This window comes from Trachemys scripta, chromosome 3 (assembly GCF_013100865.1).
Source record: "Trachemys scripta elegans isolate TJP31775 chromosome 3, CAS_Tse_1.0, whole genome shotgun sequence".
NCBI classification, from domain to species: Eukaryota; Metazoa; Chordata; order Testudines; family Emydidae; genus Trachemys; species Trachemys scripta.
Genome location: NC_048300.1, coordinates 158115662 through 158132760, shown reverse-complemented (window position 1 = coordinate 158132760; position 17099 = coordinate 158115662). Strand labels below are relative to the sequence as shown.

The 17099-nt window shown below is 39.0% G+C and overlaps 1 protein-coding gene across 3 annotated transcripts in view; it reads right to left on the bottom strand.

Moving 5' to 3' along the window:
• Nucleotides 1–2439: 2439 nt before the first annotated feature.
• The window catches only part of COL21A1 (collagen type XXI alpha 1 chain), a 201449-nt gene continuing 186789 nt past the window's right edge, over nt 2440–17099 (bottom strand). For 2 of the 3 annotated variants that reach the window (XM_034766296.1, XM_034766297.1), the window contains 5 exons: nt 13183–13329; nt 13040–13094; nt 12457–12657; nt 5546–5623; nt 2440–4389 (listed from right to left, as the gene is read on the bottom strand). In XM_034766296.1, the coding sequence (XP_034622187.1) occupies nt 4202–4389; nt 5546–5623; nt 12457–12657; nt 13040–13094; nt 13183–13329 (669 nt within the window). In that variant the 3' untranslated portion in view covers nt 2440–4201. Of the gene's footprint in view, nt 4390–5545; nt 5624–12456; nt 12658–13039; nt 13095–13182; nt 13330–17099 lie in introns of those variants that run through there. The other variant, XR_004645215.1, reaches the window with a different exon arrangement.

Here is a 17099-nt window from a genome sequence, read left to right as displayed (position 1 = left end):
AGTTACCAGTCCATGAGAGAACCTTCCATCTTATCCCATGACTACTTACTTTGCTTAAGAGCCTTTGGTGAGGGATCTTGTCAAAGGCTTTCTGAAAATCTAAATACACTGGATCCCCCTTGTCCACATGCTTGTTGACCCCCTCAAAGAATTCTAGTAGATTGGTGAGGCATGATTTCCCTTTACAAAAACCATGTTGACTATTCCCCAACAAATTATGTTCATCTATGTGTCTGACAATTTTGTTCTTTACTATAGTTTCAACAAGTTTGCCCGGTAATGAAGTCAGGCTTAATTGCCGGGGTCATCTCTGGAGCCCTTTTTAAAAATTGGTGTCACATTAGCTATCCTCCAGTCATTTGGTACAGAAGTTGATTTAAATGATAGATTACAGAGTTAGTAGTTCTGCAATTTCACATTTGAGTTCCTTCAGAACTCTTGGGTGAATACCATCTGGTCCTGGTGACTTATTACTGTTTAGTTTATCAATTTGTTCCAAAACCTCCTGTAATGACACCTCAATCTGGGACAGTTCCTCACCTAAAAAGAATGGCTCAGGTTTGGGAAACTCCCTCACATCCTCAACCTAATCTTTTCAATCTCTCATCATAAGAATGTCTTGCTATGCCTCTAATCATTTTCATCATCCACCTCTGAATTCTCTGAGTTTCTGCTATGATTTTTTTGACATACACAATATTTAAACTGAGTGTGTTCCATTAATTTATATGATGTAATATTTTAAATATGATTCTGTCTCATTCTTTTAAAATCCTAACATTTTGTGTGCTTTATTGAATGTCCTTTAATATTGAGTTGAAGTTTTCATCGAGCTCTCTACAATGGCATCAAGGTCTTTGTCCTCAGTGGTTACAGTTTGTTTAGGTCCAGCAATATATATGAGTAGGCTTAGCAGAAGGAGATCTTAATTTTTGATAATTTTGATGGCTATTTATGTATATTTAAGCATTTTTATTATTTAAATTTTCATAGTTGTGCATAATTATAGGTCAGACAATTATATAAATACAAAAGACACTGAGATTCAAAAAGTTAGTTTTATAATCATTAAAACACAAATTGTCAACATCACATGTCAAAAAATACGAAGTAAATATCCTTAAATTAAACTCTAATAAGCAGCGTTTTTCTTACTTTGCCTATCTGTAAAATTTGATTATTGACAGAAATATTTTTGTTGGTTTGAGTGTAGAGTGAAATTGACATTTACTGATATATACGTATACAAATTAATCCTTCCAAGGATATGTATAAGTAGTCCAAATATTCCTTCTAATGTGCATTACTTTATATTTGTCAACAATGATTTCGCCTGCCATCTTGCTGTCTATTCATCTAATTTTGTTGAGTCCCACTGTAATTCCTCACAGCTTTCTCTATTCTTGACTAATCTAAATAAACTTTGTCACCTGCAAATTTGACTATCTTACTGTTCACTCCACTTTCTGAATCATTAATAAATGTACTACAAACTGTTCATAGTATGGAACCTAGGGGCACCGCATTTACTCTTTTCCCATCTTGAATACAGATAATTTCTTCGTGGTTTATCTTCTCTATTTCTTAGCCAGTTTCTAAATATTACATACTTTCTCTCTCATCCCACATCTATTAAGTTTGCTTGATATACTGTTGTGAGAGACGTGAAGGCTTTTTGGAAGTCCATATAAATTATATTAACTAGTTCTCCTTTTCCCCTATTTTGTTGGAACACTCAAAGTATTCTAATATAATTCAAGAAGATTACTAGAATGGCCTTTGTTTATTCTGCTGCAAGAGATGGATCCTGTTATGTGGGGAGTACTTAATATACAATAGGAACATTTAATTATTGGCAGGGAGATAGAGAAGATATAATCTACTAAGACTTTTCCATTTCTTGCTTCAGTGGTTCTATTTCCTTTTTAATCAGGTGACTGAAAATCTCAAATTGAAGTGAGCTCAACTGAAAAAGCAGTGACCGGTTTCAGACGGGTAGCCATGTTAGTCTGTATCAGTAAAAACAACGAGGAGTCCTTGTAGCACCTTAGAGACTAACAAATTTATTTGGGCATAAGCTTTCCTGGGATATAACCCACTTCATCAGATGCATGGAGTGGAAACTACAGTAAGCAGGTATAAATATACAGCACATGGAAAGATAGGAGTTGCCTTACCACGTGAGGGGTCAGTGCTAATGAGGCTACTTCAATTAGCGTGGAAGTGGCCCATTCCCAACAGTTGACAAGAAGGGGTGAATAACAACAGAGGGAAAATTACTTTAGCACTGACCCCCCCACTTGGTAAGGCAACTCCCATCTTTTCATATGCTAAATATTTATACCTGCTTAATGTATTTTCCATTCCATGCATCTGATGAAGTGGGTTATATTCCATGAAAGCTTATGCCCAATACATTTGTTAGTCTCTAAGGTGCCACAAGGACTCCTCATTGTTTTTACTGAAAAAACATAGCGTTTGAGGATATTAATATAAAAAACCTGAAAGTTGACAAATTAATTGGGCACTCAAATACTAAAATTAGGGTTTTAATAACATATGGAATTATGCCATTTCTATGGGACAGATTCTGGTACCCTTATTGACAATGAATAGTACCTAATTCCACAGATGGTCTTACTGAAGTCAGTGTGAATGCTCATGGAGTAATCAGTGTATGACATTCAGGTTCTACATGGTTAGATGGATTTGGGGATTTCGAGGGTGGGAGAGGGGGAGTGAGAGATTTGTTCTTGTTTTTAGAGGGTTTTCTGTTTTGGGTTTTGTTTAGAAAAGATGGAAGGATACCAAATAGAAGAGCAGCCCCCAGGTATAAATACCTACCCTAGGAGAATAATATATATTCTGTTGTGCTATCACAGAGCACAGCCAATTAAAAAATCCTTGCATTTATTCATCACATCACCACCAAGTCTCTACAAAATTTTATTTTACCTTGAATGTCAAGCTTTCTACCAAATTTTTGTAGCACGACAACTGAAAAACAACACATCAAAAAAGTCATATAAAGCTTTGGTTAAGTGCAATACAACGATTCTCTGCATTAATTTAAAAATGTACTCAAATTCTAATGGGAACCGTGCAATTGTTTTTTTACTTAGAATGCAAGAAATACCTTCTTGCTAGTGTTGCATACAATGAAAATTAGCATACAGATGTCTTGCTTAAAATGGAAAACAAAGCAACATAACAAACATTGCAGTTAGTTAGCAAACACAAAGACCTTTCTTGTAATCCTTTTTTTTATGTTTGACACCTACAGTCCTTGTGGAGCACAGCAAAGGGGATGGAGCTAGATCTGTAATTTTACTGAACGTATTAAGATTGTTAAACTTTGTTGTGAAAAACTGATTTTCAACCTTGGTAGACTGTAGTTGCAAACAAATTAAGGTTTATTTTTAAAATAATGCAATTTTTAATATCAGTTAATTTATAACTCATTTTGTTTCTTTAGTTAGAATGTGTCATTCTGGGGTGAAATCTCAGCCGCATTCCATTTCACCCTGGTCCTTAGATAAATTACGATTCCATTTCATGCTGACCTTTAGATAAATTAATTGAAGATAGATTGGGTGAAATTACTGGCATAAAAAAGCCAAACATTTCTCTCAATGTTGTAAAAATCAGACACATGCTTTTGCTAATGGAAAGCCTTGAGCTATAAAATATTAAATGTACATAAACCAATGAAATTCACACACATATGAAGTAACAGCTAGACACTTTCTTTCAAAATCAATTACTGTATATGTAGGCTAAATGTGAAACATTTTTCACAGTGATTTACACCTGATCAATAAACATTTAGCGCCCGATCCTGCTCCCATTACAGTCAACAGAAGTTGTCTAGCAATGTTAATGGACTTCAATGGAAGCAGGAGTATGAGTGGGCACTTAAATACTAAAAATCAAATGTCATGGTTAATTTTATTCATGATAAAATTGACTGTCTCTCTGAAAACCCTTGATATTTAATCAATGCTAGTTATGCACCTAAAGGCCCAATATGAATCAAGATTCTTTTAAAATGGAATGTATAACCTTTGCGATCTTTATTGCTTTACCAAACCAGAGGTACTTTTGTTCCTGTTTAAGGGATTATTTCTGGTCATCTTCCTGAGACTTGAAAGACCATAAAAGACAAGCACCATACCTATTTCATGGACTAACTCATTTAAAATTAATAGTTCGGGCCCTTTCTAAATGGATCTCTTCCTACAATTACACTAAAACATAACGATGGATCACAAATTCCTGGGGGTCCAGGTTGTCCTTGAATTCCAGGATTTCCACGATCTCCATCTTTACCAGGCTGCCCAGATTCTCCAGGACGTCCCTCTTTACTCATTCCAGGTGGACCTTCACGACCTTGATGACATATATACAATAAGAAGTTAGCCTATGCTGTATATATATTGTTAGAGATGGGTCCAAGATGAACACTGGATTCAAACACCCCAGAACTTTGGGGAAGTTCAGAATTTTACATCTGGCTCCTGTTTCTGTATTAAGCTGAACAAAACTTCACTTTCAGAAGAAGGGACTTCTTTGGCATTAGAGTTTATATACCGCGAATTAAATGTTGGTTAAAAATAATCATATTACCTATGTCATCTACTGAACTCGAATCAAGATTTACAAATAAACATCAAGATGAATAGCAGAAGACATTGAAAATCAAATCAAAATTAAAAGCTATTTAAAAAGAAACTTTTAAAAATTGACTTTGATATATTGTTACTTTGTCATATAGTCCAGTTCACTGTGGGCCAGAACCAAAGTCCATAGGCACCTTTCCATTGACTTAATTGGCTTTGGATCAGGCCCTATCATCTCTTCTAAAGGATCAATTTTATATTTTGACAGAGCATGCTATTGTTTAAAAAAAAAAATGCTTTCCTTTCAAAAGAAATTGCAGTGTGATTTCATGAAGATATCAACCTGGATTTTCAGAGCCCCTGCAGCTCCTATAGGTGGGAATTAGGTTTGTAGGTTCTTAACATTTCTGAAAATCTGACCGGTTGAGTTTTATTTCTTCTTCCACTACACAAGGGAATTTTGCTAATTTTAAATCTCAGTCTACCAGGAAATAGGAATTTGAGTCAGTTATACACCTCAACCTCAATATAACGATGTCCTCGGGAGCCAAAAAATCTTACTGTGTTATAGGTGAAACCGCGTTATATTGAACTTGCTTTGATCCACCGGAGTGCGCAGCCCCGCCCCCCTGGAGCACTGCTTTACCGTGTTATATCCGAATTCGTGTTATATCGGGTCGCGTTATATTGGGGTAGAGGTGTATCTATAAATACCTACCCTATAGTAAATAATATATTCTGCTGCAAATGAAAAGCAATAAAAACACACATACCCACAGTGTTTTCCTATCTAGCATAAAAGAGATACTATTTAAACTGTGTAAAATATAACTACTTAAGATTAATCCAATCATGATAAATTTAGTCACCAACATTTTCAAATAATTTACATGCAATGAAATCTACATGGCTAACCCATGCCTTACCTGGAGGGCCAGGGGGGCCTTGTATTCCAGGAACCCCAGTTCCTTGGCTGCCCTTTTCTCCATTTTTTCCTGGTAGCCCTGTAGGATACCAAACACACACACATGCACACTAAGCATTGTTTTCGTTAGAGAAATTGAAAAGGGGGATGGGTGGGGGGGCTGGATGAGTGATTGTTCAATGTTATGCAGTGTAATTGCCTTATTTATCAGCCTAATTTCAACTAAAGAACTAATGGCAAGTAATTTCTGTTGAAGGGAGGTGTGTGGGGGGGGGGGTGTGTGGGGGTGGATAATAGGCAGGATTGATGGTGAAGGCTAATTCTGGCTTGCCTTTCACTGGTGGCATTTTGAATAGGTCACATGAAAAAATGAATTTGATGCTTTGAACATGGTCTCTAGTTGAATCAGAAAATATACAGGTGAACTTTCAAAATGTACATCAGAAATGAAAATCTCTCTCAAACAAGAGATATTAAGCCAAATTCAGCGCTTACACTTGTCAACCTATGGCCTAATATGTTCAGTTTCTTTGGTGAAAAAGATTACCACCTTTTTTCACCCTTTGCTGAGTAGCCAAGAAGACTAATTGGTATTAATGGAGATAAAAGTATCTAACTGCTGAAGACAAAACTTCAATGTGCTCCGAAATTAATTTCTGTGTCGGAGACAAAAATGTTACAGGTTTCAGAGTAGCAGCCGTGTTAGTCTGTATCCGCAAAAAGAAGAACAGGAGTACTTGTGGCACCTTAGAGACTAACAAATTTATTAGAGCATAAGCTTTCGTGGACTACAGCCACGAAAGCTTATGCTCTAATAAATTTGTTAGTCTCTAAGGTGCCACAAGTACTCCTGTTCTTCTTTTTAAAAATGTTACAGAGGATTTTCAAAATGTGCATTGAGCTATAGCTGGCATCCTGCTAGTTGGTTTTACTTTACATACCTTTCTCAGAGATTCTTTTGATGCTGTAGAAACATAATAGTTGCTGAGACCGAAGCTGACATATTTTGGACATTACCATGCACCTTGGCCCTGATCCAATTTGCCTATGCACTTAACGTTAAGCATGTAAGTAGACCCATTGAAATCAATGGGACTAGTCACAGGCTTACATGCTTTGCTGGATTGTGGCTGATATTACAAAAAGGGGACTGAAACTAGAAAAGCTACAGAAGAGGGTAACAAGGGTAGTAAAAGCTATTGGGTTGTAACTGCAGTAAAAATTTAGGAAAATTAGGCTAATGTTAATAAGAAATTAATTATGAGAAAATATATAAAATTCAAAAGAGTATGCCACAAAATTATTCAAGAGTGTAATAGGCTCAAAACAAATAGTAAGTAATGGAGTCTAAGAAAATACTAGATAGTGAAGAAGTTTAGAAAACACACACCAAATTCAGCCCTGCTGTAAAAAGAGATACAAGTCTAAATAAAATGCACATGTATTGAATGTAGTTAGAGAAATTATTATTTCAAATGGAATAAAAGATAATTAGACACTGAGAAAAACAATACATCAGAGAAAAAAAATTAGACATAGAAGTTGATTTTATTGGAAAAGTCACACTGTCTCCTTATATCCTCAAATGTTAGTATGGCACTTTTTATAAGAAGTGAAACACCTTAGTCTCAAATGATAATCATGTTCTTGAGTAATCTTCGACTAACTGTGTGCAATAGAAAGAACAGGAGTACTTGTGGCACCAGGGCTGGTGCAACCACTAGGCAAACTAGTCAGCCGCCTAGGGCGGCAAGTGGTTGGGGGCCCCCAGGGCCGTCCTCAGGCATAGGCAGCTGGGTAGGGAACCTGAAAATTCGGGGCACCACTGGGTCTTAGTGTCCACCCAACTGGTTTTCCTATCCCTGTTCTGACCCTTCCTGCAGGATCTGAGTCTTCCTGGGAAGGGGATCTAGTAGTTAAAAGAGAAACAGTCTCCAGCCTGCTAGACCTATTAGCACAACACTGAAACTGTTAAAGAGCCATTCGAGGGGTAATGAAGACATTTAACAGGCATTTGCCAACCCCCAGGTATCTACTGTCAGTTTCTGAATGTACTGACAAAAACAGTTGTGCATGACTGTAATATTTACTCAGAACATATCAGTCTACAGGACCTTAGTTTAAAATTTGCTTTAAAAATATTTCATTAGTGAGTTGGTGAAGATTATAAAATCACATCTCTAAAAAATCTTTGCATAGATTTTTAGATTCACAATCATCTTTAGCCTTAAATGCTTGGATCTTCAGACATATGTTTTTTAAATAAATTCTTCAAAAGACCACCCTTATCTAAAATACACCTTTTAATTACTATAGTAAAAAAAACTTACTTCCAAAGCCTTCCTGTCCTTTCTGTCCATCCATTTCTCCCTTCACCCCTCCTCCCCGCCCCTCCCCCCCCCCCTGCCCATTGAAGGAAGTAACAGCCCTTTATAAAAAGCAACAGAGGGTCCTGTGGCACCTTTAAGACTAACAGAAGTATTGGGAGCATAAGCTTTCGTGGGTAAGAACCTCATTTCTTCAGATGCAAGTAATGGAAATTTCCAGAGGCAGGTATAAATTAGTATGGAGATAACGAGGTTAGTTCAATCAGGGAGGGTGAGGTGCTTTGCTAGCAGTTGAGGTGTGAGCACCAAGGGAGGAGAAAGAGCCCTTTGCTTCCAGATAGCTGGACAAAGAGTTTCCCTTTCTTTACTTCTGACTATCTGAGATGAACTAGTTTTAAGCAAAATCAGTCCCTTAGTAAGATATAAAATCCTTTGTTACGCCTAAAATCTTTGGAAACATATTTTTTAAAGTTGGTGAAATTTCATGAACATGTCTATTGTTATGGAGATCACACACAGTAAATTAGTCTTCCCTTCTTCTAAAAGCAATGAACATTGGTATGAACACACTAAACTTCTGTGACTGATTAATTTTAAATAATGTCTGTTTCAGTGAGTTAAATATGTAGTAATCTGGAATGATTACTTTATGAAGGCTTAAGAGTACATTTAAAATATAAAATCAGCTTAGAAATACTGATTAAGAAAATGTAAAACAGAGAAGAGCTGCATCATGTATTCCATAATATTTAATGTTGTATTCAGCAAGACAGCTGACTCGCCCTTACTACAAAGTTTTTGCAAATAAATGTCTGACAAACTTATATCAAAAAACCTGTGACTGACATTTTTTATTCCCAAGTTTAGTGCTTTTAATTAGGTACCTTCTGCATGTCCATTCTGCATGAGGGAGAGGGTACAGGGGTCTCTGCGGGGAACTGTGACTCTCCGCCACCGTGAGGCGGGCCGGGCCTCTTGTTAGTCTTTCTGCCTTGTCCCTCCGCCCCCGCCCCCGCGAGGCTGCAAGCTCAGGCTGCCGTCGGGCATAGGGGCACCAGTTTAATAATACTGCATAGGGCCCCATTAATCCTAAGGACAACCCTGGGGGGCGCCAAAAAGTGGTGCCCTGGCTCGGCAGGGAGGAGTTGCCTTCCGGAGGCACCGGAGAACCAGAGCGTCGGCTTGCAGGGGCGGTGAGCCCCAGCCATGGAGGAGCCGGCGCGGCGCTGGGGGGGCAGGAGCCCTGCAAAGGCGGCGGCGCCACTAGCAGGGAGCAGCCACGCCCCCCGCCCCTCCTGCCCAGGCTGCGGCCTGGCGCCCCCCCGGGGGGCTCCTGCAGGCTGCAGCAGATGCAAGCGGGCATAGCCCCCGTGCACCACCCAGCTGCCCCCTTGCCACGCTCGGGCTCTGCAGCTCCCGGGCATGCGAGCCGCCGCCTGGGCGCGGGGCCCTGAGCCTGTGCACCCTCCAGGGGAGTTCAGGGGGTGGGGAGGGGGGAACCTGGTCTGGGGAGCAGCCCCTGGGCACGGCTGGCCCCTGAGCAGGCTGGCCCCTGGGGTCTATAAAGGCTCGTTGGATTTGCCCCTCAGTGAACTGATGTGCCGGGGGGTAGGGGAGAGGGAAGGGGGCAAGGTGGAAGTTTCGCCTAGGGCACAAAATATCCTTTCACCAGCCCTGTGTGGCACCTTAGAGACTAACAAATTTATTTGAGCTTAAGCTTTCGCGGGCTACAGCCCACTTCTTCAGATGCATAGAATGGAACATACAGTAAGAAGATATTTATACATACAGAAAACATGAAAAGGTGGAAGTAGCCATACCAACTGTAAGAGGCTAATTAACTAAGAGAAGCTATTAACAGCAGGGGAGAAAAACTTTTGAAGTGACAATCAAGATGGCCCATTTCGGACAGTTGACACGAAGGTGTGAGGATAGAGTATTTCAGAGTATCAGGGTGAAGTCTAAGGGATACAAGGTAACTAAATCACTTCAGTACATATTATAGGAATACAGTACAAATTGCAGCTTCCTTGGAATCTTTTGCTGTCCAAAATTTGAGCTCAGAGGTTTATAAAATGTTCTTTACAAGATTAAAAATATCTTTTCTAGAGGTTCCTCCTTTTCCAAGATCATTCATTTTTTCCACATAATGAAACATTGTATCTTGGCTCTCATGCATTCGACTGATAATGGCAATTTGCCCAGACTTTCCAAGTTAAAGAATCCCTAAGCCCAGCCACTCCAAATAAGTAGAATAGTGGAGGAAAATATCAATCTACTACAGAGATTTTAAGAAGTTCCCCTAATAAATTGTGTGTATGGAAACCAAGTAAGACGCAAAGATGGAGAATGACTCTGCATTTTTAAGAGGGCAAAAGAGACTGCAAGCCTTTTAATAAGGGAGAAAAGATCAAAGATCCCCAGCAAGAAAAAACAAAACAAAAAAAACTCCACTGATAGTGGTTCAGATTCCGTTGCCCCCCCCACCCCCCATGGAGGATTCACAAAGGTTAGGCCTAACTTAGTTAAGTATCTGAGATTTGACAAGATCACAAGCCTAGCTAATACGATTACTGAATAGTGATTTTTATTGCAGAATTTACTGAAACTGGTTTGATTACTGAAGTGAGAAATGGTAAGAAGAGCATGAATCAAACCCAAGCGTCCCAATTAAAAGTACAGAGCATAGCCACCAGACAAGATGTAAAGGACAGTTCAACCTTTCCAAGAATATAGGTGAATTAGGCAACTATTTTCTTGAGACCATTCAAAAGTAACCCCAAAATAGTAGAACAAACTCTGACCTGACATACCCCCAGTGCTATCACCTTGAGTGCAGTAAGGTGGCATAAGGTATAAATCAGTTCAGAATGTAGCCCACTGGAGTACACTTCTGATCCACGTATATTAGAAGCTCTCTAGTGAGGAACCAATTTGTATTGTTCCTTGGAGTAATCAATTAATGCTGGTTTAATTGAATATAAAATCTTTAAGAGTAGTCATTACTCTCATAGAGAATGAAAACTAGAATGACAGATATTCTCAGATACTTCAGAACCAAAAAGGCTTCATTTTTATATTCGGAGGTAAGTTAGAAGGAAATGGCTATATCTGGTTGGGAATTTTCTGTCAAAATATTATTTCCAATGGTAAATGTGATTCTTGTCACACTGAAATTTGCCACAGGAAATTTTAATATTGCAGATTTTTTTTCTGTTAGGAAAATTGAAACAAAATATTTACTTTCACTTTGGGTCTTCCTAACTCAACACAGTTTGATCTGCTGAATAGAATCAAAACATTTTGGGCCAGTTCTTTATTAATCTGTGGCTGCCTGACCTCCACAGTGCTTCATGCCCCTGGTTCTCAATTCTCTGTCAAGCGAGCTGAAATGAAATGTTTTGACACTTCCAAATCAAAATTTTTCTGAACTTTTTATTCTGTGAAAAATTTTAATATTTTGACTTTTCATCCCGAGTCAGGACAGAAAGTAAATAACATACCAGAATTTCCCACAGGACAGAACTTCTAATTTTTGACCAGCTCTAGCGAGAGGCAGATTGTACTTTCGGGGGACCCTGGGCCAGAGCAAGTGGGGTTCTCCTCCCCTCCCCACCCCTTCCACCTGCAGTCTCCTCCTGCTCCCCACCCCGGTGCTGCTGGCAGGGAGTGGGGTGCGGGGGCTTCCCCCACTCCCTGGCAGGAGCGCCAGGTGGTTGGGAGGAGCGGGGCAAGCCCCAGTGCCCCGACCCCACTCCCCGGCAGGAGTGCTGGGCAGAGAAGGTCAGAGCGCCCATTTTTCCAGGGCCCCCCAATTGGTCAGGGCTTCTGGGCACTGGTCCCATTGGCCCAGTAGCTAATCCGCCACTGGTTCTAGCAATGGCCCATTGTGCAGGTGAGCACTTTCCTTGCTGACAGGTCTATCCCTGAGGTCAGCCAAAGAAAAACATCTTTAAACGATTGCAAAGTGCTCACCATGCAAGCACCAGGCACAATTGCAGCTGTCAAATCTAGAAAGGCCCATATGAGTGCATCTGAGTGCAAGGACTATGCAAGGCTAGGTCATAGTTCCACACGCCCCCTTAAGGCATGGTGCAGTAGATGAACTCTGCTATATGCCAGGGAATTCTGTGAGGCACTCTCCCTCACAGAAGTGCTGTTCTATACCACCACCTGATGTAAGACTGTGCCTATAAGGCATGACTGAACCCTTCAAAAGACAAACTGTGGGAGATTGTAGGCACAGGTCAAATCCCATATAATGCTAAGTTGGGAGAAAGCCACAATTTTTTACTTCACCAATAAATTTGGACCTAAACACTGGTTCTGAAACCACCCCTCAAAAACCTGCTGACCCAGATCCAGATTTCAATTCTGTAGCCTCTCTCTAAAGTGGTTGGAAACATAAAAATTAAACCAAACATCTCTCAACTTTTGGAAATGAATTCTGTATCCTGAACCAGGCTACATGATGTGGACCCCTCTCAACCCTCTACTGCTACCCACTCAAGTACCATTCAGAACTGAACATGTAAAAAAGTAAAAGCTATATGTTATTTGCTTCGTGAGATACCCATGCAGTTACCTTTTGCCCCACGGGCACCAGGACTCCCAGGAGCTCCTGGAAGACCTGGAACACCATCATTTCCTGGTAATCCAGAAAAACCTCTGGGACCTTCTGGTCCTATTGGACCCGGTGGACCAGGAAGTCCTGGAGAAGCACTTTGGGATTGACAATGATTGCAGTTTTGTAGCCTTCCACTCCGAAGGATAACAGGCAACTGGGCTAGGAGAATTCAAATGAAAATGCTTTAGACTATTCTGAGACTGACATTGAGATAACATTACTATGCAAGATAAAAATAACCAAATGCCAAACTACATTAATAAGGATTTAAGATAAATCATTTGTTATACAATCACCAAAAGCAAAATATCTGGCTTTTTGTGGAGGAGAAGGAGATGGTGGTGGTGATGTATTAAGGCCCACAGACTGGTAAGATTTGGAGACATCACTATGATGTGTAATTATATCGCAAGAAGCTGTAGACAGTCCATTGTGTTAGTAGTTTTGATTTTTCTTAGAACAGGACATCTTTATAATTATCATGAAAGTAGCCAGAGCATTTTAAATAAAGAAAGAATACATTGCAATCTTTGGGACTTACTTCTCAGTACATCTGCGCAAACCTGCCGAATAAATTCTTCTGAAAATTCCCTTCCCTGAATTGAATATAGAAGAGTTATAAAAAATGCATAGAAAGTTTTTTTAAAAGTGCATGAAAACTGCAATGTCAGATTCTGTACGTACTGGTTTTCCATCTGCTCCAGGTGGCCCTGGGTGCCCTCTGTCTCCCTGTTGTCCTCTCGGACCAGAAGGTCCAACCAAACCATTAACACCAGATTCTCCTTTTTGTCCATTGAGGCCTCTAATGCCAGGATCTCCTTTCTCACCTTTCTGAAATCAAAGGCAACAAAAACCGTAACTAGATTTTTCAAAATTAATTTTCAAAATTAATCTTCATTGTGAGGGGCTGGCAGCACCTTCACTGAGATGTGTTCATAAAAATCAGTCTGAATTAATTCATCTGTGGGGATCATCTTGACAGGGGATTTTGATTAACAAGTCCATCTCTACAAAAAAATCATTGAATTCTTTGGATTTTTGTAAACAATATTTTAATTCAAGCATGTTTACTAGAAAAAGGTTAATTTGAAATAAATTACCATTACAGATAAGAGTTTTACTTTTCTTTGTGCAGACCAAACTTTTAATCCTAGGCAGAACTATTTTATATAACAGTTAAATGAAAAGAAAAATATTAAATGACTCTCTCCTCTTTTTGATGATACCACAGTTATATTAATACAGGACATTAAAAATCTTTTTGGAAGATTATAGGCCTCGTCTACACTAATGGAGACATACAGAGTATATGTAGCAACACACTGCAGTGAAAAGCAGGCTGTGTCCAAACTATGGTGTGTAGCTACACATGGCAGGGAAAGGCTCCAGCACTGGGGAGGCAGTGGGACACTAGACTAATAAAAACAGCTTGGGCATATGCTTGGGCACTGCTTGGGCATATGGAGAGCCGTGTATTTACCTGAAAGTTTTGGCGTGTCTTTACTCACTTAACCCATGCCTCATGTTTACACTGCTATTTATCCCATGCTAGGGGAGCTTGCGTTATGTTCTCTGCATGTCTCACATGGGTAGACACAGCCTAAGGGTGAAAATCTGGTTCCACTTAAGTAAATTGCAAAACTTCCATTGACTACAATGGAGACATAATTTTACCCTACATTTTTACCATCCAGGATGGAAGACAGGAGCGGGGAGGAAGTTGAGTTTGATTTGTGCTAGTTCTTTTTCCAGACCTCAGTTATTCTCAAATTAATTGACAATAACAGTAGACAATCTGCTAAGTAAGGTTAAGCCATTACTGGGAAACATTTTGAAATAAGAAACTTAATTAAAGTAGTGATTCTCCTACATTTGACTACCTAACGCATTAGTTAATTTGGACTACTTTCCAAACTTGGAGCCAACAAACCTCTATTGCAGTGGAATATGGTACACTCCCAGATTTAAAATTAGTCTAATCTTTGTTCCCTTATGAATTTTTCCGTTCAGTTTTTATATGACTTGTGTATATTTTCAACAGCAGCTTTATAAATTTATTTTACCCTTTCCAAATGTGCTATATGGAAGTGCAGAAACAAAGCAACAGACTACATATTGCTAGATAAATAATATTCCTTTGGGAAAAGGAAGAAAGTTTAAGAGGTCCTTAGTCAAACATTTTTTATAAAGCAGCCACAGGTTTTATATTCTATTTCATTGTACAGTAAGTATATTATTAGATTACCTTACAACAGAATTTTAGGGCTCACTCAAACCTGTTTGGCACAGCCCCATGTAGAAACAGTGCAGTTCTTCGCCACCGTAGAGAAGGATAAACCTCCCAGAGCTTCCCCGCATGCTGAAAGAGCATGGCCATTGCACCTTCGTGTGGCATGCTTCTGACTCTGTACCTGGCCAGCTCTGCTGGCCGGTGTAGAGCAGGTTGGTGGACAGGATCATGACCCTGCTGCCTTTGGGTGGTGTGCATCCTAGGGGCTCTAAAGGGGATTGTGATTATGCTTGACCTATGTGAGTGGAGTGCAAGAAGGATGAGGGGGAAGGCTCCTGGAGCCCTGTTCCCTACAGCCACATATGAGCCAGTCACAATTTATCCCTTAACATTTTTAGGGCTAGTAAGCACTAGAGTTCAGTGAACCCAAAGAAAGTCATTTAGCTCAGTTTTTTCTGCAAATGGCAAGCCAAAGGCTTTTTCATCTCACTCATACATTTATTTAATAGTTCTACCCGGAAATGTAATTGTATAAAAACAACACTTTCCTACTCAGCAGAGTATCACTCCGTGTATATTTGAAATGAAATGTTGACTTAATTTTCGAAATTATGACACTTTACTTGTTAGTTCTATGCAGCTAACAGAGTAAAGAGACAGAGTGTTGGTATTTTTCTTATGGAGCATCAACAAATGAATTGTTGACTAAATTCCAATCAGCTATACAGCAGGCTTTGACAAACATGTCACAGAATTCTACTCACTGTTCTCAATTCAAAATTTGTTTTACAGAAAACAGTGCTCTTAGTTAAGATTGTTTAAATTTGTATTCCCTTTTGTACGATACAGTTATAAATCTTTGTTTAACAGACACTTTAACATATCTTCATGGGATTGTTAAGGTTTAGCGATTGTTAAAGCGTGGAGCACTTACCACTGCTTTTGACTACAACAGGAGCTGTTTATGCTGACAACTGAAAATCAGACCACTTTTTTAGGTATCTAACAATGTATATAGGAGACTAATTCCAGAAACCCATTTTAGGAAATATGATACAAGAAAATATTTATGGTACTTGGGAGTAATTTATTATTATTTTAATTATTTTATAGGCTATAGAGCATGTTTAGATACTTATAAATTACTTGTAAGTTGATTTATTTTGAAATAAGTTTTAAAAGGACTGTGAAATGTTAAAAAACAATGCAACCTAGAGAAAATGGCATCTCCTATAGAATGAAACAGCAGGCAGCAAGCCAACCTAAGAAACCAAGACAAAATACTGGAATCATCATCACAACTGCCTGTAGAACCTGCCAAGAAATAAGATGAAACTACTGAAAGAAGGTTTTCTGCAGCAAATTTTGGTCTTGTAATGGCCAGCCACATCCAGTGTGTGGCCTTGTTTGTTGACCTTTGCTATTGGCAGAGACAATCAAGAAAAAGAGAGGAGCTTAAGAAATGCTGAAACAGACTGGTTGGAGAGATTTTATATTAAAACAATTCCTTTACAACAAGTACTAAAATAAAAATATTTTGTAAAACCCCAAAATCCTAAAATAAGTGTATATTGTAAATTGTACAGCTCTTATAAGTACACAAAATGAAATCATATTTATTTGGAAAAATGTATTACAGAGAGTATTAGAAAAATATAAATAATGTCCATATTCCATGAAAGTATACCCCAGGATTATGGTGATTTAGAAAATGCAGGGGGATCAGATGAGGAAAGCCGAATAGTTCTATGACAATCTTTTACTGAGCTAGGCCATGATTAAGCAAGATACTTAAGCACAAGTGTAATCTTAAGGATGGTTGTAGTTCCATCAAAGCCTATAGTATTATTCAGTTGTTTACAGTTGCACACTTGCTTAAGTACTCAGCTCAAGTGGGGCCCTAAAGAACAAGTTCAGCTACTGAAATACAACAAACTTCCTTTAAGTGAAACCCAACAAGGGATTGCCAAAAACTGACTGAGTAAAGGAATTTCCTAATAAAGGTGAAACATAGTTATACTGAATGGGCCCATGTACACTGATTTCATTTACCCTAGAGTCAGAACCAGGAGCAACTACAATGAAGCCAATTAATTAGATTTTTTTTTTTTTTTAGTTTTTATAAACAGAACTATAGGCACCCATCCAGTACTCTGGGCAGATGTCCCATAAATTAAAAAGCACAACATGAACTTAAAAAAGGACTGCCCATAAATATATCCACTTCAACCCATGTTCTCCTCTGCAGCCCAAGAGAAGAAGGAAAAAAGATGGATCTTACAGTATACCCAGAAAGCAAAAAAATCTGAGCTCTGGCAGACCAAGAAAGGGGTCGAGTTCCAAAATCCAGGACCCCTCAACAGAGAATGTC